The sequence below is a fragment of the Ips typographus genome, linkage group LG6, assembly GCF_016097725.1.
Source record: "Ips typographus isolate SLU linkage group LG6, UJ_Ityp_2.0, whole genome shotgun sequence".
In the NCBI taxonomy this organism is placed as follows: Eukaryota; Metazoa; Arthropoda; class Insecta; order Coleoptera; family Curculionidae; genus Ips; species Ips typographus.
Genome location: NC_138427.1, coordinates 6387332 through 6408924, shown reverse-complemented (window position 1 = coordinate 6408924; position 21593 = coordinate 6387332). Strand labels below are relative to the sequence as shown.

General features: G+C 37.1%; 1 protein-coding gene across 7 annotated transcripts in view; it reads right to left on the bottom strand.

Moving 5' to 3' along the window:
* The window catches only part of lilli (AF4/FMR2 family member lilliputian), a 63953-nt gene that overhangs the window by 2879 nt on the left and 39481 nt on the right, over positions 1 to 21593 (bottom strand). For 5 of the 7 annotated variants that reach the window (XM_081981853.1, XM_081981854.1, XM_081981857.1 and 2 more), the window contains 14 exons: positions 20451 to 20531; positions 20269 to 20385; positions 20054 to 20087; positions 8015 to 8048; positions 7101 to 7190; positions 4692 to 5513; positions 3493 to 4484; positions 3191 to 3318; positions 2938 to 3131; positions 2726 to 2879; positions 2530 to 2663; positions 1988 to 2473; positions 1306 to 1402; positions 795 to 1095 (listed from right to left, as the gene is read on the bottom strand). In XM_081981853.1, coding sequence (XP_081837979.1) covers positions 795 to 1095; positions 1306 to 1402; positions 1988 to 2473; positions 2530 to 2663; positions 2726 to 2879; positions 2938 to 3131; positions 3191 to 3318; positions 3493 to 4484; positions 4692 to 5513; positions 7101 to 7190; positions 8015 to 8048; positions 20054 to 20087; positions 20269 to 20385; positions 20451 to 20531 — 3664 coding nt within the window. Of the gene's footprint in view, positions 1 to 794; positions 1096 to 1305; positions 1403 to 1987; positions 2474 to 2529; positions 2664 to 2725; positions 2880 to 2937; positions 3132 to 3190; positions 3319 to 3492; positions 4485 to 4691; positions 5514 to 7100; positions 7191 to 8014; positions 8049 to 15006; positions 15547 to 16276; positions 16654 to 20053; positions 20088 to 20268; positions 20386 to 20450; positions 20532 to 21593 lie in introns of those variants that run through there. The other 2 variants (XM_081981858.1, XM_081981859.1) reach the window with 2 other exon arrangements.

Genomic DNA, 21593 nt, shown 5'->3' with positions numbered 1-21593 from the left:
AATTAGGTTAGAGCGCGTTTCGTGTCATCATGTTGACACATTATTTTGCAAATGGCAGCAATAACACGTGGAGTAATGTCAATTCTTATTATTACGAAATTGCAAATTGCACATCATTCTTCCACATCGTAGAAGAAAGCGAAGTGGAAATTAGCAAAAAAATAAAAACTAATTTCGAAAATTTTGGTCATGTTCCCATATCTCCGAAAATACTCACAAATTTGCAATTTTAAAAGCGGCGTTTTATTGAACTCCAAATTGCGCAACTTTGTCCCAATTTAACACTTCCTTGTATACTTTCAAATAACCGAGATCACTTAACGTCAAATCAATGAGAAAGCGTTTGGGTTAGTTTAAATCCATTATTTTACATATTTTCTAATACGTTTCCAACGTTTTTATTACTAATAGGAGTTCTAGTGAGTCGTTTCTAAAATAGTCTTCTTTCAGATGCACAAGGTTATTTCATTATCAATTACTAGAAAGATATTTTATTAAATAAAATTAACATACTTTGTTAATATATTTTTTAAAGACGTTTGTGTTTTCAAGCAGGTTTATATCATGATTCTAAGATCTGATTATAATAAGATCTTATTCGGATTTCTATCTGAATTTAAAAGCAACAAAATGAGAAAGAAAAATCTGTTTCCTGGTATTTAGTTTTTACTGTCTTTAAAAGCATGTTTATAGAAATTTTTGTTTTATTCGCGGTTATAGGATACGTTAAACTGAATGATTCACTTAGCATATAAGAGATAACTCGTCAAAATACAAAAAATAAAAACACTTACCGGTAAATTTGCCTTTAATTATCATCTGGTCGGCGACTTCCCACAAATCCTGTGAACTGAGCAGATAGGTAAAGTGTTGGTTTTGCTTTACCATGGCGCCGTAAACGGACAGTGGAATCCAAGTGCCACCGGCTGGTCCCACTGGTACTGGAGCAGGCCCTCCGCGTAGCTCTCCGCTGGAGTACCCTGACGATTGGCTGCCTACTGAACCCACTGAACCAGCCGGCGATGGCGTAGGACTCAAGGGTGATGGGGTTCCTTGGCCTGTAGGGCAGGGTTGGTCCATTGGAATGGCGGCATTCTGAAAACATTAGATTCAATTTAGTTAAGTTGGATCACTCACTTATTTTTCTATATTATGAAAATCATTATCGTCTTTGTTTTAGTCATCTTAAGGTAAAATTACAAAAAGAAAAAAGCCAACTGGAAATTGAAAACTCTGGCCCATAACTTCAATTTTGAGACTCAACAACATACTCACTATTTCCTAAATCAAGCAATTGGAACTTACCTTATTGCAGTACTCACTGATAACTTTCTGTATGTCTCTAGAGTCATTTTTCCTCATTTTGAAGAGCTTAAAGTAGAGTGACGCTTGGCACCGGTAACTGAAAATTAAAATAAATTCAATTAGTTTTTCTCAAACTATTACAAAAAAAAGTTGCAAAATCGCACTCTTACTTAAATAAGTAGCGGAACAAAACGGTTTAAACTTTACTATCCTAGTAAAGGTTTAAGATCCAAAATTACTATAAATAATCTGGTACACAAATTTAGAAGTAGGGGGGCCGTCCCTGATGATGGCAACAAGTGACAAGACATATGTGCATTCGATACAACAACCATCCTTCTCAGCTTTACATTGTAAGTATTTCTTTCTCGACTTTAAACTAAACTAAAACTAAACTTTTGAAATAGAATGTAAGTAGTGTAATATTTGTGTTAAAAGTGATTTAAAAAAAAAATTGCTTTCAATATAAATTTAAAGTAGAATAGTATCTTTGTTTACAATGTTTGTGGTTTAAATTTGAAAATCCCAATCGTTCAAAACGGTCTAAATAACTTAAAACTTTTTAATGGATTGTTTAATGCTTTTTTGTTTTATTCTGCAAAATTGAGAGGTAAAACCACGTATTTAAGAACATGTTTTCATAGTTAAAAAAGGAAGTAAACTATACAAACAAGAAACTTACCTTAGAATGGCCAATTTGGTATGCACAGCCGACATATTGTTCTGACCACGGAACTTGGACGATATATACTTTATTAGCGATAACGTGTCCTTATACATGGTAAATGCCGCCTTTTCCGTAATCACCTCCTGTTCCATAGCGTTACCCGTCAACAAAAAGGACAAAACGGCCTCCAGATAGAGCATAACCTGCTCAGTAGGATCAGTTTCTCTGTCGGCCAAGTGTTTGAGCCGTTTAGCTTCGCTGAGGAACCGGTTGTGATCCCGTTCTTCGTTCAACTCGGGTTGTTCCAGCTGCTCGAAGTAGGAGTACCACTCACGTGGCGGGGCTGTGGCGTCCCGCTCGTGGTTTGTCGGTGGCGTGTGAATTGCGTTTAGAGACTCGGAAGGATGAGATTTGGTTAGAGAGATTTCATCCTGCCGAACCGACGGTGGTTGTGTCACTGGACTGGTTTTCCTCTGAGAATCTTCCTGCTCCTCTTTTCGTCTGAATAAAGGAAAAAAGTTAATCTAGTTTACACAGGTATTTTTATTAGTATTAACCTTTTAGATTTGTGCCGACTGTGGTGGTCTTTTCTCTCCCTTTTAGCAGTGCTGTCCTGAGAGACTGTATTCAAAGGCGACACCGGAGACTCCGAGTTCTCACTGTTTCTTCTTTTTCTCCTCTTAACCTTTGGCTAAAATTTGATAAAGTTTGTCAAACCTCTATAGAAAATCAAATATAAAACAATGTACTCACCTTGTGAGCATTAATTTCACGATTATGTCCTTCCCTATTGCTATCTATCTCTTTGGCCTTCTTCCCTTCCTTTGACTGTTCAAACTCACTCTCGCGCTGTTTGTTGACAGTTTCAGTCTTTGGTTTCAGGTCTTCTGTCAGCCCTTGCCGCCTCCTGAAATAACGACCAAAAAGTCAAACATATTGTCAATCACAAAATAAACTTTATTTACTCTTCAAAGCGTTTTTTCAAAGCAGCAGAAGCTGCTCCCCAATTGAGTCGGGACAGGTCAAGCCGCACCATAAGGGATTGGGTCGGTGGCACTTTTTCCTCTTTGTTCACCGGTAAAACCATCCTATCGTTGGTTTTCTGGTCAGTTCTATCGCCACCGCTCTTTTTGGATTTGGAAACGTCGCTTAAACCCGTCTAAAACCAAATGTCAACTTTTACTTTGCAGTTCGTACTATAAAAATAACTAAACACACCTTTTGGTCAGTGGAAATTGGTGATAGAAGACTAGGATTGGAAATGGTCGGCATAGTTTCATCTTCGACGGAAGAGCTGGTCCTTTCATAGTCACCGTCGACTATTATCACATTTACGCCAGCTTTTCCTACAATAAAAGTCAATGTTAATCAAATTTTAGATTTTTTCTTTATCAAAATACGCTCACACCCTGATGGAAACAGTCATGAATATTAATTTTAAGTCTTTTGATTGAATTCAATAATTTATAACATAAAAAGCCAGAGGTATTTTGTTTAAAAAAAATAAAAAAACTAATTACCTTTTCCACCTTTGCCTCCCTTTCCGCCTCCTTTTCCACCACCTTCGACATCTCGCTTCGGTGTAAACAACTTTCTTAGCGTATCGCTTTTCTTTTTATCGGCAATTATCTGCTTGTCCACTTTCAGTTCGGCCTTCTTGCCAACTGTTTCCGTGTCACTTTCCGAATCCGATATTTTGTGCACCTCTGAAATGGCATGACTGGTAACGTTACTATTTGGCCTAATGCTTCTCTTTTTGAGGGGTGGCCTGTCCTCGTCGCTACTGCCACTACTACTGGACACAACTGGTTTGCACTTAAGAAGGTCTTGACTTTTCTGGTTTTTCCTTCGGAACGGTGAAGTGCTTTCCTTAATTTTTTCGCGCTTTTTCCTGGTAAGTGGCTCAGACTCGGTTCTGTCCGTAGCACGATCTTGGAATAGAGACTTGACGCTGGACCGGTTGCGTTCGCCCCATTCATCGTCTGAATCCCGTTTCGACCGTTTCAACTCTTCAGATGCTTTCGGCGACTTAGAACTCTTCTTTTTCATTAATGCATTATTGTTGACTGACGAAGAGTCTTTGTCAGATTCCTGTCGGTAATTTGGACGTCTCCTAGCAGGTGACGGACTAGGACTGTCATCAGAATCACTACTAGATGAATCTTTTTTCGACTTTGTCCTCCTCCTAGGTGGAGCTTGGGGTTTTTCGAACACCTCATCTTCGGAGCTGCTAGGAGGAGACTGGCGTACTTTAGGAGGTCTCCCCCTTTTTCCAGTACCAGGCGGTCTCCCCCGTTGCTTCTTAGGAGTTTCAACTGCTTCACTGCCTTCAGGCCGAATTTTTCTCGGTCGTCCTCTCCCTTTTCCTTTGATTGGTTTCTCAGCTATAATGGGTTTTAAGGTGGAAGGCACTTTAGACATTTTAGTTCTCTCTGACCGAGGACGGTCAGATTCTGAATCTGAAACGTCAGCCAGCGGCTTGGGAATAGCCGTGGTAATTATAGGCGGAACCCTGCAAAAAAGTAAAAAATAATTTTAATTAAAATGTGAATAAGGGATTTTCCATTTAGTAAAAGACGTTACTACTGTTTTGTAAGATAACAAACAAGCAAATGTTGTATAGTAACCTGAATTTTCATGTTTAAGCCCCAAAAATCACTCACACCGCCAAAATTAAGAAACAAATTAGATATTTCGTATCGTAGCATAAAATACTTGCCTTGGTGGTTCAGAAGTCCTCATGGCAGTTTGTGCATCACTAGGACTGGAATCGCTGCTCGAATCGATTGACTTAGTTCTCGGACTAGGCCTGACCATTGGCTTAGGAGCCTTTGAAGGCGACGTCCTCACCACGGGCGACTTTTCCCCTTCACTACTCGAACTCGAGTCGCTATCGCTACTCGACCGGCGTCCTCCAACGCGCCGCTGTCTTTTTTGCTTCCTTCTGACTGCCGTTTTCTCTTGGACAGTTGGTCTTTTCTCTTGTTGATCCTCACTGTCCGATAAACTGCTTACTAGTTGCAGATTTCCCAGGGCCGCCAATCGTTGTGCTTCCTTCACCGCTATCGAATCGCTACTGTGCTCAGACTCACTCGAATATCCAGGGGCTCGCTTTCTTGAGTCTGGACTAGTGCTTTGTACCATCGTTTGTTTCTTAGGAGACATCTGCGTTAAGTCAGTTTGACTGTTAACGAAACTGGCTAAATTCCATCGCATTTTGCCCTCTTGCTCCTCATTGCGATGAGGTGGTGAGTTATGAACGGCGGGCGCAACGTTGACCGGTTTCTCCTCTAACGTCTTTTGACTAGGACTGGTCCGTTCAGCCTGAGATGTGTCCACTTTTTCTTCAGGGGCAGAATCTTCGGAACTGGATTCACTATCCGTTTCGTTTGTATCACTTCCCGAGTCACTGGTACTTGACAAGCTTGAATTCCGCTGGGTATCTGAAGGCCGCGTGTCTGCAGTTACAAATGGCGGAGGCTTCTCGTGATGGTGTCGCGACTGATGGGGCGCGGGTGTTTGGTGAATTGGCGAGAGCATTCTGAAAGAAATACATGTTAATTAATAATAATTGTTTTTCAGTTAGAGATAGAAAAAGTTCTCTGATTTTTAAATATTTAGGCTGAGATATTAGTTACTTAAGCTAAAGAAGAAATATACCTCAAGTTATAACCAATTCCCAGAGATAACAGACACATTTCAATATTATCATTTTCATTATAACACAACGAGAACAACTGTTACTGGCACTTATTTTGATTATTCTAATTGAAATTTTAGCAAAGAATGATTAAACACGAAAACAGCTAGACGTGTTATTGGCAAAGGGTTTCATAGAAAAAATCGTCATTGACTAAATACGACAGAAAATTAGAATTTAGTGAGAAATTCGTATTGGAGACGGTCCAATATTGAAAACAACAAACTCAAGGAACGATGTGCACGGTTTTGCAAGTAGGAATTTTTGTTGTCTAATTTAAGTTTCGGTTAGAATGAAATTTTTAATGTGGTTTTAATAGAAAACATTTAGAAACTCTTGTCAACAGAAGATATGCAGTAGTAGTATAATAATGTGCATCACATTAGTGATTTGTGTGAATTTTTATGCCCGTCATATTAAAATTTACTGATATCGAAAATTATTTCCTTGTACTTACGTGACGCAATTTGTATTGACATTTTATTATTAACATTAACTGATTTATGCTGCTGGGACGTCATCCTAATTGGGTTTGATTTTCGGAATACACTATTTTGATAGATTCAAGCTAGGCATTGATAAAAAGTAATAAAATAATGCCTTTCTGCTGTAAATAACTACAAAAAAGAGTAATGCAGAGTTTCATTGCGTTTACGACCATGTGTACAACTACATAAATAACTGAGTAATGTCAGTAGCAATTTTATGATAAAATATTCTTCTTATGATTAATATTGAAAATTGCTTCCATATTCACATTATCTCAAACCAAAACCTATTTTACTGGAAATTAACCAACGGAAAATAATGTAAATAATACGATTTTATTGGCCATAAAAAGAATAACGCGACCAGGATTGCTCTGATAATTAACTAAAACAATGAGTACAGGAGGCCGAGAGAGCGCTAATCGATCGACCGAGGGATTAGAGAACAGGGCCAGTCGTTGGGGTGGTATCGAATTATGATTATCTCCGACTTTCCTCGGGTCGATGTTGCTTTCCTCTATTAACGAAGAGAAATGGATTTTGTCGAGAGTCGATAATAAACCGAGTATAAAATAACATATAGAGCAGTCTCGAAGGATTGAGATAGCAAAAGGTTTTCTTACAGAAATTCAACGAATGACATCACCTTCCTGCTCGATTACCCTGATCCTGGTCAAAAAAGGAAGAGAAGATCGCATATAACTTTTTTGCATTCGATCGAGTAATGTTAAGCAGTCGACCTCCCCGAATTGAATTGATGTTAAGGTCACCAAAAATGACTGGCTGTTATTGTTGAAGCTTTGTAATAATGCAACAAATTTTTGCTACATTCTAATTACTGATGTCAGTTAGGTAAACGCTCGTGTAAGCCGTAAAACAACTATTAACTTGTTATAGTTAGAATGGTTACAGTAAAAGCTATAATAAAATTGATACTCACTTATCGACAGTCAGGTTTGAAGTAATGTGATGTGATCTCCTGGTCTCGTCGTCGCTGTCTTCAGACAAATCCAGTTCATTGCGTAAATCCCTGAAATAAAAAAAACTTCAATTAAAAACAACAATCTCGGTGAACTAGAAAGCTTTTAGTCATATTGCACTACGTTAAACAATGACTTTCTAATACACCAGGTGACTTAAGCTGGCGCATCCGATTCAAAGTCACCGTATTAAATCCGAACAACGCGAGTAGGTGGTGTTATATTCAGTAAACAGGCTTTAAATCAGCATCTAAACGGCAATGGGTTGCGATCATCTGCATATCGTCGTTGATAATGAGCGAACGGGCTTGCATTATGCATTGAGCCGCTCGTGCGATTAATTTCTCATCGCCCTCTAATTATTACCCACCTGGTTTACTTGGTCATGATGGTGATTGTGATGACAAAAGTTTCAAAGTCCTTGTAATTGGCAAAGTGCAAGTTTTTCGACTAACTCGTGTACGTATTAATGTTTATAGAATATAAGCATTAATAATTATTACATATTAGGACTAACGTAGAAAAACGTTACTTTACATTTTAATTATTACAAATTAGTTAGTAGGTAATTGGAAACTGGTAATCAGATCTGTATTTCAGTACGAAGATTGTATTAAACAGTTAAAATGAAATTAGTTTAACTTACAGATGCTTATGTGCATCTATTCCGAAGATAGAAAATCTTCTTATGCATTGGACCATTTAAAATCATAAGTTTATATTGTCAATTATAGTCATAGTCACGAAAATTTTAAAAATGTAATTTAATTAATTAAGCAGCATTTCTGTAGAACGTTACTACAATATGTTTATATAATTATCAACAACACATTGTTATATTTGATGGAAATAAACGAAATAAACGAGTACTTACGTGGATGGCAATCTGGCAACGGCTCGTTCTTTCTCTGCAAAAAAAAAGAAAATTCCATTAATAAACTTTTACTCAAAGCTGAAATTTTGCTTATGTTTAGGGGTGGCAAATAAATCGAATCAGACTTAAGGATGTCCCCGTCTCAAAATTAAATCGTTCCTTACTAAAGGCGAAGCTTAAACAAACGGAAGTAGTTGAAAAGTTTTTCAATTCGTTTCGGTCGGAGAAGCACCGAAGAGCAAAACGAACTTCCAGAGACGACTTCCAGTATTGTCTTCTGTTCTAGGAATGTGGATGATAATTTCCTCTTACAAAAGAGGGTCGATTCGAACAGATTCTTAGCTCATCAGTAACTGTGGTTGTTTAGTTTTTTTCTCAATAAGCAGAACATGTTGCAACCGAGGCTTTGTAAAAATATTAAAATGTAATATGCAAATGATAGGTTATGATTTAAAAATTATTAAGAAGGGGGATTTTACTCTGGCAGTGTAAATAATTTAGGTACTCGCTTTCAACTTGCTGCAAACCAACTTGCGGCTTTTTATTCGCTTGCACGCTATTTACTACGAACGCATTAAAAGTAATAATACAGCAGTTAAATTATTACTTGCCAGCTGCAAAACTGATATTTGCAAAAGTTTCCAAGAGAGAACCAATGGAGTTAATTAAAAGTTTTGAACTACAAAGTACACATGTCAAAGTGTTTAAAAAAAAACGATCCCTTAACTTTCACATCTGATGAAGAAGGGTTGTTAAGGCTCAAGAAGATAACTTCCAAATCACTCAAAAAATACCCCATAATAAAAACAGCAACTGATACAATTGGTTTTTGAAATGCAATTCACCTGACTCTAACAAACATTTACAACTTTAGGGCTGTCAGGGAGCTCAAACAAGATTCTCTAGAACCATAAAAACTTGTTCCGCTTTATAGATTTGTATCCTTCCACGAATCATGTACGTCAATAAGTATAACTCGAAAGGCATAAATAACACAAACAGATTAAAAATTCAGAAAAAAAGGCTTTTGTGTCGACCTTCGACTGTCATGTTTCCACTGGACACAAGTTTCAATTTTATTACATTTCTTGAATAATACTGTTACGTAGGTACTCTATAATTATTACTATAATACTGATATTAACAGGCGACCACACAACTAGTCCTTTTAGATTTTGTTATGTAAATAGCCGCAATAATTAGTTGTCGGTCTTTAACGGTGCATTAAAGCCCCATTGTCAATCCGCATGGGAAACTTATCGACGTAACAAATTAATAACCTTCGGGAAACCGTGACGACGACAGTAGAGGAAATTGGTTTCGGTCGCAACAACGATCAATGATCTAGTTTGGGTGGAGGACTAGAACAGAAAAAAAAGGCGGAAGAAAGAAAAAAAACGGCAAATTATTAATAACCGGGAACAGGGACCACACTTGGCGAATAAGGAACGTTCACCTTTCGCATCGTAAATGTTTGATCGGCCCGGTACAGACGGCGACCAACCTGCCAATCATTTCAGGTAGAATGGGGTTTCAGGTTATGGTAAATTATAAGCTATTTTCAAGGCGTATTAATGTCCATTGTACGACCCACGGACCGTATCTGTAAGTCTTTCTCTCTCTTCTCATTCGTCGATCGTTATTTGTGTAGATTCGATACTCATCACTACCGTAATAGACTCGTTACTTTTTAATTACCTATTACGCGCCTGATACGATAATCGTTCCACGGTCCCTTTAATTCTATAAAGATAATAATCACTTTCCTTCACATGTCAGATTAATATGTGGAAGTATTAGATGCACTCCCAGCTATTCTGGCCTTACCAGTACATTTATTTTCATTGATTGTTTCATAAAACTTTTACTAAAAAAACTAGAAACTACCATCTAGCAAAGTCTGGCTACTGTGTATCTGGTGTAGATAAAGAACTGTGAATAATAATTACCACCAAAGCAGGTAGGCAATATTAATTTGACCTAGGAAATTATACCCAGAAGCTACCTGCCATGAACACGCATCATAATTACCCCTCCAAGTAGGTGTTAATTTGATTTGGCAGAAACCATAAGCACACTTGAAGATAACATGCTTACGGTCCAATAAATCTTTCACAACACTGAATTTAGTATTAATATTTATATATTTATACAAATTGGAGAATAATTTTCTTAGTAACTAGAGTTAAAAGGCTGAAGAAGAATGAAGGAGTAGAGCAGCCAATCCATTACCAGCCACTACTCACCACCATCAAATTATATCAGAAAATGAAGACAGAGACAAATTAATAGGAGCTTTTGAATAAATAGCAAAATAACCAGGAAATAAGTAACTTTGCAGAAAAACGTAACACCAAGTTAATACAGCTTATCAACCTGGAGAAGCCTGGAAACTGTATATTCTATAAAGATGAGATAGAAACTCCAGAATACTGCAGATAACATGTTTTGCTAAACATTGATTATTTCCATTAATGAACACATTTGGAAAAGCATTCTTATTTTGACATATTAGGTCAAGGATTTGTGTAATCTTTAAATAAATAATTGATTTAATCGTTTATCGATGAGAAATTAATAACTGTTGGTAATAAAGTGCATTTTAAGACACTGGTGTGAGATTTTACAGAAAAACTGAACACACTAAAACACCCTGTAAATCTTGTATGATACAAGAAAACAAGCAAGAAGATTCGTTCACCTGATCAATATGTTGCTTACAACATAAGTTATAGGTTTACAGGTAAAACTTCTAAATCCATAATTAGCTTGCCTGATTTGGAGACTAAAAAAGCACTTTGTAACTAACAAAATTATAGTGGCCAACTTCTACTAGAAGTAAATGTGGAACATACATATCAACTAATATTTTACGGTATGTTACCCCACTAATTTCGCGCGTTATGTTTCTTTCTATTATGTTAAAAAGCGAGCACAACCACATGGATGTAGTATATGAAACATCATTGAAAGAATACAAAGTTGGTACATTACGATCAATAGAATTAAACGTCCCTAATTGGTTCGAATTAATAGGTAAAACTTTTTCCCACGGTTTCTACCGACGACTTTCATTGCCGGCTAGTTCTATTAAAGTTCCGCGACTGTGACGTCCCCCATAAAGGTTAAACCGCTTTAACAATAGAACCGAAACCTGCAGTGAAAAAGATAGAAAATTGAGGTTTTAGTCTGCCATCTTTAGGAGTAAAACGATAAAATTTCAGCGACTAAAAAAAACGGAAGGGAATGAACCTTCAGATCGAGCCATATAAAAGTTCAAGAGCCAGTTAACTGAAAGTGGGAGGGAGATTAAAAAGTTCGTGAAAAGTCCGAAGAAGTCTGGACGGATTCGTTAAATTTAGACAAGTTGTATAGATCACATTGAGACTATTACCAGTATTACTGTCCTGATTTTGGAATGGTTACCAGTTACGATTTATTTAAGTTCTTTCAAACCCGAGTATATTCTGCAGGGATTAGGATTGAGCGTGTGTTTAATCGCGTTTGACATCTTAACTTTGCTTAAGCGACTGCCAAATTACTGTTCTACAACAAGCATTTTGTTCCTGTCAGTTTCGAAACACTGAATTATTATGAGGTTGTTTTTTTATTACAACTGGTTCCCCTGGGTCTTTCCTAGCGAACAGATTAAAGATTAGATAAGTTACTGCACAAACACGGTCAATGCGGTAACAAACACATTTTGTTCCGGTAACTAAAAGGGTAATTTTATATAGTAATTAAAGAGGCACTGAAACATTCATAAATTCATTGTTCACATAGACAGATTTAAGAATTTGTTCAATTAATTTTTTGACGACGTTCGAAGCTTGATCACATTTTCCGCTTCGAAAATACATCGAGCTTCAACGTATAACGTGCGTTCCGGAGTCGTCACGGAGAATCATGAATACAAAACGATGGAACGAAGCCGATCGGTTTAATAGAAATGGAAATTATTATTTCATTAGGCCAATAAATCGTTTCTTCTTCGAATTGCCCATATGATTGGCGTTCGTGACGCACAGTTGATATTTTACATCCTAGACAACATTTACACAAACCTACATTATTCATTACACTACAACTGTCAGTATCTTCTTAACATCTAATTTTGTCAGTTATGGACTAGGACAAATGCTGAGTTTATTTGAATTGTGAAGGATAATTACCGGATCAGCTGTTCAGGAATATTTTTTGTGACCATCCTAGTTTTACATATTGGCAATTTAACGACGTTTAAATGTAGTGTAATGCCCTACTGTTTCAGTGTCTGTTTACATTAAGAATGGATCACATGATGGAAATCAACGGTAACAATTAAAACATAATTTCTGCCTAATGGTAATTTGCTGGGTTTTTGTTTTTGGATTCCTAAAACCAAAGATAAATTATCGACACTTCCCGGAAAGTCCTCCAAAAATCTTTCAACTAACAATAGTTTAAGGTTACATAGTTTATTGACTTATTAAAAAAGTGAAAACATTAAATTGATTACAGCAATTTCATTTTGCAGACAATTAAAACATCCTAACCGGTTTCAGTCCCCACAAAAACAAGGCGCTTCTAGGAAGAACACCAGTAGCGCCTTTTCACAGTCTTCAAACTGTGGTACACAAACGGCTCTACGTGGTGATGAACTGACGAGCGGAACTTGGCAGCTTAAAGTGCCAAACAAAGTACCATTCGCGCCATAGTACCAGTTAGGTTATAAGAAAAAAAATCTGTTTTTTTTTTCTCTCTGTGGTCTGCAGCACAGGGGTGCCACCTGTTTGGCGTGTGTCTCGCGTATCACCTGCACCAGGTGATGGTAGCATCGGCGCATAATCGACTGGAACATCTTGTCGATAGATTTAAGTGCCACACCGAAGGCCCAACGAGAAAGTACCGGATATGGCTAATTTCGATTGCGTCAGTGTTTGTGGTTTCCGCCATCTTCGGATGATTGGAAAAACACCGTTTTTACTGGCTATCAAAATTATCCCACAAGAATTTCGTAGGTCGACCAGTTTAGGTTGAGACGTTTTATACGTCGACGAGACTAGTGCCCGATTACGGGCGATAAGTGGCCGATTGTGTCAACAACCCGCGACACCGCCGGAAGCGGGTACCACCGTCGTCCACGGAAACAAAGAAAACGGCGGTGGTACCTCGAGAAACCGTTCGTTAGGGCACCCGGCGGTACCTCACCTGCAACCGATGCGATGTTGTCTAGTTGGGCGGCAATTACTCGACCTCGTTATATCAGCTATTTTGCAGGTTGCTGGGTGGGTTAAAGTAGGGTGGCAGCAGGGGGAGGGCTTCACTATGGACGGCCCTGCCATTATATTAAGCGGACCAGAATCGATTTCGAAAGAAAATTAATAAAATAACGCTCCGAACGTGTCCAGCCAAACGACACACACAAAAGGCTTTGTATGCAAATAACGTTCGGTCACCGATGCGCATTGATTTTGTTAATGCCCCTTCCGACTCTGTCAAGCCCAACACTAAACGATAAACTACAATTAACTCGTACCCATAGCAAAACTTAACCCGAATATACATCATTTGCAGAGCATTATTCTGAAAACGTACAAAAAAATCTCTAGACAATGAATAACAAATGTATCAGCTCAATATAGTGTATTCTTATCTGGAAAATACGGACTAGTTATTAGGAAATACTCTATACAAAAGTTATGCAGGTTAAAGAATTCAATTGTTTTGAAAGTCTTATGAAATATACAGGTTGACTCATAATGCAGCTGTGAACTAAAATTTAAATCTATTATCGTATGGTGAATAATTCTTCTGAAATAGTTTATAGTGATGTTAGTGATCCCATAGAAAATCGTCAAGCTATGTTAAATCAGCTGACCTTTAAGGTCATTTCTATCGGGTCATTTCAACTAATATTTCTTAGTATTTCACATTTTTGTGTATACTACAAAGTACAATAGCTGTTAACTTTCAAAGTGATTATACTGCTATGAGAATGTGTATGAAGTCAAAGAAAATCAATGACTTGAAGTTATCTCTTAATTGATCATATTGAAATCGTCCTGTATCTAGGAAACTAAGATGATGGCAAAAGAATCATTTGACAATAAAAGAGTACAGTATTGTGAAAACCGTGTGCATGTTATTAGCTTTAATAATAACTGAAAATCCTGCAATTCTAAAGAAACCTAGACACCTTGTAAAAGACAAGCTGCTACAGGAGTACTTTTCACAGAAGTATTCTCGGCATTATCCTGGATCAGGAATTGTTAACCTTCTGACCGATATACATGTTATTAGTAAACAGTCCTTTCGTCAATTATTTTTAGACATTGTGTCGACCATCCGTCATGACTCAGTGTCAGTTACATGAGGTCTGTTCGCAGAGGCAATCCCTGACTGGTTTCCAACTCAGAAACAGTTAATGTCAAGTTTCATTGGTTGAATGCTCACGTGACTATGACGTTTTCTGACTTGTGGCCAATGGATGTATCTATTTCTCTGATTACTAGTTGGAGATTCTCTCTACGAACAGACTTATGGATTAAAAGTTTGCGATTGATAACTTTAAAATTGAATTCAGTGACTGAGAAAGAGCAGAAAGTTACGACAGTGTTGCCTAAATCAAATTTGATAACCAAGATACTGGTGGTAACTTCAGGTTATATGTATACAATATGCATATAACTAACTGTTCTCGAGTTAGCGCAACTATTTACTAATCTCTTTGCAATTACTAGTTCGGATTAAGGAAAATTAACTGTATTTTATAAAACGTTACATTGGAATTACACAATTAAAATAAACCAATAAAGCTCTTGCTCATTTATACTTTGGATTAGGTCATGACTCAATGGGGCAGAAGACTTTTGTTAACGTTTATGCTTTTGAATTTCAAATTTATAGTAGCATCGTCATTTCTTGTCACTGGACGCAAAATCTAACAATTACGCTTACACTGAGCAGAGCGTGATTGGTCTAAGTAAGTGATCGATGAAAAACTATATTACCATTTAAACCCCCAAACAATTCGGAAAAGTCGCAAGTAGTGGTGGAGGCCTCGGCATAAAATCGGTATCCCGATCGTTGTTCCCTGTCGAAGACCCCATTCAGCTCCCCCTGCAGCGCGTTGAACAACCCCTCGGCATATCGCGTCGCCATTCGGTCAAATCCCCTTTTAATAACTCTTTATGCCCTTCCTAAGTGGAACAATAGGCTCATGGCCGTATAAATTTTCCACTGTACACTCGCGAGTAAGAATCAATTAAGACAACAGATCGACAGACGTAAAATTATGGTTATTTTTGTCAACACTTCATATTGAACAGTCTAGACGAGCGGAGGGAATGAAACACTTTCGCGTCCGCTTTCCGGGAATATCCTTTCAGATTGGATGCCACACTTTCCAAACTAATATCGGGAATAAAATTTGTAATTTTCGAAATTGTTAAAGAAAAATGGATGACATTGAGTCGAAGGACCTAATTCTTGAAACAGGGAACATAATTTTCAAGAAAATTATTATTGATTAGTGTTTTGTGATATTGATAAAAATGTTGACATTGCCAGGTCTTTGGATAACCCCCTTCCCTTGTTTCAACAACACGACCCCAAAATAGAACGTCTGATTCGAACTACGGAATAAATATTTTTTGCTCCTTTTTGTATGGATTTGATTCAGATTTTCAAACTAGCCAAAAATGATCAACTTTTCTTATTTTGAATTCTCTTCCAAAGATTTGGACGTTAAATCACAATAGAAAGTATTTATGGAACCTACTTAACTGATTATCTAATCAGTTGCTGTTTTTGACAATGTAGTAGATAAGCGTTTACTCCCAAGTTTTATTTCAGATATAAGTACATTAGATAACTTTCCACCAATTTGCAACTAATTTAGTGAGAAATTTTAATTTGATTAAATATCTTGTAATGTATGTTAGATAAAGCTCAATAAAATAAGTAATCCTATATGCTAGATCAAACAAAAACGGTATGTCGACATGTAGGGGAGTAAATGGTTGGTGACCAATGTGTCATTACAACCCTCCTTATTGAAACACTTATCTACACCAGAATATTTGAAAAAAATGATGACCTTTACTAATAGCTAATTAAATTAAAATAAAGTTGTAGGTAAAACATCCGATAACGAGTTAAGATTAAGAGTTAATCAACGTCCCGAGCTCATAAATTAATTCCGAAACGTCGACAACGATACAATCTCATCCATAAAACTAGCAACCCAGAAAAACGCCATAAAGCGAATCAGAAACGCACCGATCAGGCAGGTGTCACGACATGATCTTTACCGCCATCGGCACGTAAACAACAAACCGGGCGGGAAACGGTCGGAAAACTGAAGGGCGCAAGACGCGGCAACGTGGCAAAACGCCGCCGTCGCGCGCCATGTGTTCGCGGGCCCACACCAACAAACAAAGGAAAATCGTCCCGTGCCGTAAACAATCCGCGGCCACGGCCGTCTTAATTCCGCTACCAACTGTCCGAACGCGCGAAAAATATCCGACGTTGGAAGTTGATGCGAATTTTCCGGACGCAAACACCAAAGATCAGGCCGCGGGACAAAAACAAAAGTTAATCGCAGGACGAACGGACGGCCATTACGTAAGCGTAAACACCGAATGGCGGCAGACGAGCTTGTTGAATGTCGACAGAAGTGCGGACGACTGCAACCATTTCGCCGCGTTGCCAAGTTTTTTAAGGGAACGTCTCGATAGGCCTACGTGACGGTTTCTATTGAGATACGGGGTGGGGAGAACCCTCTTCCATGAGCCCACGGTTAGAATTACAGTCAGCTGTTTGTCGTTCTTTTTTTTTTACCCTCTCCCCATTACTTCTTCGTCTTTTCTTTGCCCTCGTTTTCTTACAATCAATTGGGTGGCACCTGCCTAGCCAAATTATTGGATAAAAATAGGTTTACTCGATTTTTTTATAGCTTTGCCAAAGCTTATTTTACTAAAGTTATACAGAATAGATCTTCCCAGGATCCATTGACCGTTGTCACTCACTTTCTGACAACCTAGTATAATTAGTAACATTAGTTGTATGACAGAACCCTTCCACCAGTTTCCTAATTCCCTTAAACTCTCTAAACAATAAACCTTCAGCATCTTTAAAGGCAATCCATTTTTTTAACCCAAAGCCAGGAGAATCTCCAGTCCATAAATCTTTAAGACATGATGCCATCATCATTGTTTCGTTGCTACTACCGCGAAGAACAGAGTACCCTGTTACCTGTTTATTAAACTGGCCACCTTTCTGTTTGGATTCCCTTTTTAGTTAGCTGGTTTGTGTTTACAAGGATAATTGAAGCTGTTGGTGCATGAAGGTGTTAACTCATTGTTTTAGTAGAGACCCAAGAGGCACATTTTCGTTACTTTAGTAGAGGCTAAAATAGTCGTATAGTAGAGTAAAATAGTTGACAACCATAAATAAATGATCATTTATTATTACAACCCCCGATTATTGACACATCACTGATGATCCTAACTCGGAACCAAATCCTAACCTAACCTAAAGTTTCATTTAGGTTTTTCTAATTAACTTTTACTCAGAAAACTACCTATATTGCTTATTAACTGCTGGTGATTTCTATATAGAGCGTTAACGCTTGGAGCGAACATCACTTAAATGGTGGCACTAATTACACTTTACCTTTTAAATGACTTCATAGCCCGCTGGCCGTTACTCAGAATAGTCTGGCGACTATCACAAAAAAACGACCTTTGGCGCATGTGGCTAGCCTGATAGTTCCTAAATTGGATTGACAATAACAGAAAGTGGTTTCTCAAAACAATAGGTGATTCCTGAATGTCAGTTACAGATCTCTGAGTGAGTGTAATTACTATTATAGTAAAGTGTGACATATGCCAAAGTGTGAAGTTATAACTTAATACCGAACTCTGGATATAATCCACAATATCATCATTAAATTGTAATTTAAAGCCTTCTTAACCGGCATTGCAAACTAAGCCAAATAATTATACTGTCTGAAGTAAAAGCAAAACTTCCTCTCCTTTCATTATTCATTACTGAGATACAGGCCATAAATATACCTAAACCCTTATTAGATCTTTAGTTATCTCTACTTTATTTCTATCTGATCTAGCAGATAAGCTGATTTTCTATTTAAAATTTAAAATAAATGTTCTTGAGCAGTCTTAAATTTTTGCTGAGAAATATCACTCGATGGGTTTTCATACAAGACTTACATATCAACAAATAGTAGAATGCCATTACCCAAAGAGCGTTACCGACGAGCAGTGTAATGTAAAGTCTACTTTTCTCTAAGTTTTTACTTAAAAAATCAGCTATTTGCGATAGGAGACAGTACCTACCCCATTTGCAATGCAAATAATTAGTATCAACAACGCATTCTGTCAATTACCATTTTTTGCTGTTCAAACAATTAATCTTCAACTTAGCGAAAATATAATGAATATTTAAAGCCAATGCAACTAATTTTTTTAATTCTATGATTCACCACACTTTCAAAGAAGGCAAATTAGTGTACTAGATTACTACAAAATTAGGTTTCAGCCAGACAATCCCAATTATGATTTTACCAGAATGTGGTCAAATTAGTCACACTTTTTACAAGTAACAAGTTCAGTCAACGTGATGAACATGGTAATACAAACTAAAAATCCAGAAAGTTGTTATCAAAGAACTCAATTTCCAACATTTACAGTGACTTGATGACTAAAGATCAAAATGAATGATTAACCAAAAAGTACAAACTTAAGTAGTGTATTAATTATATAACCGGGATATAGTTGAATGATAAACTAAACATGGATAGTAGGCATTTATCAATGCAAATGTGAGGTCAATTCGAGTCGTTATAAGGTTAATAGCATGCGCCTTTTACCATATCCATTTAGCTTTTGGTTTTTTCTTTATCAAACGTTAATAATATTGATTTTGTTACAAGCTAACCTAACCCTGCTTCTAATGACTGCAACAACATTACAAAAACATTTAGCTTACATTTGAGAATGTAAGTTATGTTGCAGGATGTGGATATGCAGGATTGAATTAACGATCAAAAACAAAAAAAAATTAGCAAACAATTGATTGCGGTCAATCAAAATAACATTGTTTGACACTTACTAATAAATTATTGACTTTTGTTGTATCAATTCATTCATTGACTTTTTATAAAAAAATCAATTAGACTGTCGAATGAATGATATTGATAGAGTTGGGGCAACTAATGATTTGATAATTTATCATATAAGTGTTAAAAAACTATTATAAACGTAAATTCAAATGATCCATAATGAGAGTCCCCCGGCAGATTGACCAGTAAATAGTTTTATAAATATTGTCCCAAAGTTTCAAAATATAGTAACCCTCTTTGGAATGGTCACATGAGTTGAATGAAAAAACATTCATGAATATTCTTAAAATACATTAATCTTATTGAATATTTTAACTTCATTCATATTATAAACAGTAAATTAAAAAAGGTGGTCATTAACCCTGCATTACAATAATTGATTATTTTAGATAATTAATACTCCTCAATAATCGATTTATAATAATAGAACGGATTAAACGACTTTAGATGATGTTGCTACTAGTGAGGTTGAAGTGTCAATAAAAAGTCAAAATGTGCTAAGTTTGTCGGGCGCGGACGCAGGTAAAAAGGAAGCGGTTGTCAAAATAAATAAATCTCGCCCTAGAGTAGTAAGCGGTGGGAAATCGGTCGGATCCGGCCAGAAAGGAAATGAAAGAAGAGACGGGGCCCCTCGTGCACGCGACGCTGCCAACTCGTTCTAACGGGCAGACGGTCGCAGAAATCCAATAACCGATCCGTAAGCGCCCCCCGCTGAAGCGTTAATTAACCGGTGCCCCGTAATTCTACGGCGGCCTTCGTCGTTTACCAGTTTAATAAAACATGTCGTCCGACGTTTGAGCAATTTTAATACGTAGATTGGAACGAAGGCGCAGTGTATACTGGGCTCGTTAGAATGGGGGCGCACACGGAATTACATATTAGCTCAATGGCGACAGAATAAACGTTTTACTTACTTTTGATCGGCGTCACTGCGGTTGGTTCCGGCATCTGCAAAAAAAAGTATTTGATAATTTTACGCTACTTGACTAACCGACGTACAATAATCAACACAGCAGAAGTTTTATAACAAATTATTTAACTACTACTTCAGTGAGTGATCTAAAATAAGTCTTGCTTATCAATTCATTTTAATAGTTGAAAGTTAAAATACTACAAACAAGCAGCTTACCTTTGCAACAGGGTGGTATTGGTACTTCTTCTCTAGCTGTGGAGAAGTATCAATACAACTCCTTGGGGTGGATGCAATGCAGGAGACAGGCGTTGACGGCATGATCATCCGCATCTCCTGTTATGCAAAATAATTATTACTAATTAGACTCTAGGGTGACAGTACAATTTAGTAAAACTAACCTCCAGAATGTTGTTGACTTCGTGGGGAGCAGGCGTGGCGGATGGTAAAGTTTCCCTTGGGGCGTTTGTCGATCCCTGGCTCTAAAACAGAGAAGGACGATATAAAGATTGTACTGATCAATGAATTTCTGGTTTAAAGAAATATGCACCAAGTTGCCTAAACAGTGATTAAAAATTTTGACTTCATTATGTGATCAGTGATCAAACTTTCAATATTGATAAATAAATAGTGCAATCCGTTAAATATGTTTTGCTACATGATGTAAAGCATAAAGTCAGACGCTAACTTCTTATCAGCTACTAGTACTAACCCTGTATTTACATAAGAAAATAGTGAGGAAACATTGAATTGGTTGAATACAATATACAGAGAGAGTATCCAATATATGCTTGGTCAAAAATGATAAATCAGAGGGAATTAGAAGTTTTGGAGCTCTGCTTATAAACATTTCTTGGTTATTGACTAAATGTTTTATCAAAATAGATGTTCTTTTGTAAATTCTACTATCATCACACTAAACTTGCTCCAAATTGATCCGACATTTTATTCTTTATGACGTAAAAGCGCCAAAAATACGTCGAAATGTAAGAAGTTTAGTAAGCATTGCTACAGTAAGTGATAGCGAAGCGGATGTTCCAAAGTTATCGAATCCCCGTCGTGATCGAGAATTCGGGCTTAGAAAAACCGAACAGTGGCGCATTTTGCAGAATATTTTCTGCCTTCACAAACACTGTGACAAGATATACCCAAAGTTTGAATAGTTAAATGAAAAACGGTGAAGAACTAATTCTGCAAAAAGGTCTGTCATTGTATTTATGGTAATTTTTGTTGTCTAGCTACAATCACTGAATAGAGACTAATTCTATAAATGGAGATGTCAATTCACCCATAATTAAATGCTTCTGACTTTCCTACATTCAAGTACAGTAGAGCTAATATACAAAGTTACTACAAAACACCGCGTCACTGTCCTTATTGGATAACCTTTCACATACCTTATATTATGTATGTGGAAGCCCCAGACCTGACTGATTCTAAACATTCATTGAGTTCAAACGCGTAGAGCATGATTCATTATTTGCATGCAATTGTTTTAATACTTAATATGAATGTGCATGTTGGATTTCCTAAATCGGACATTA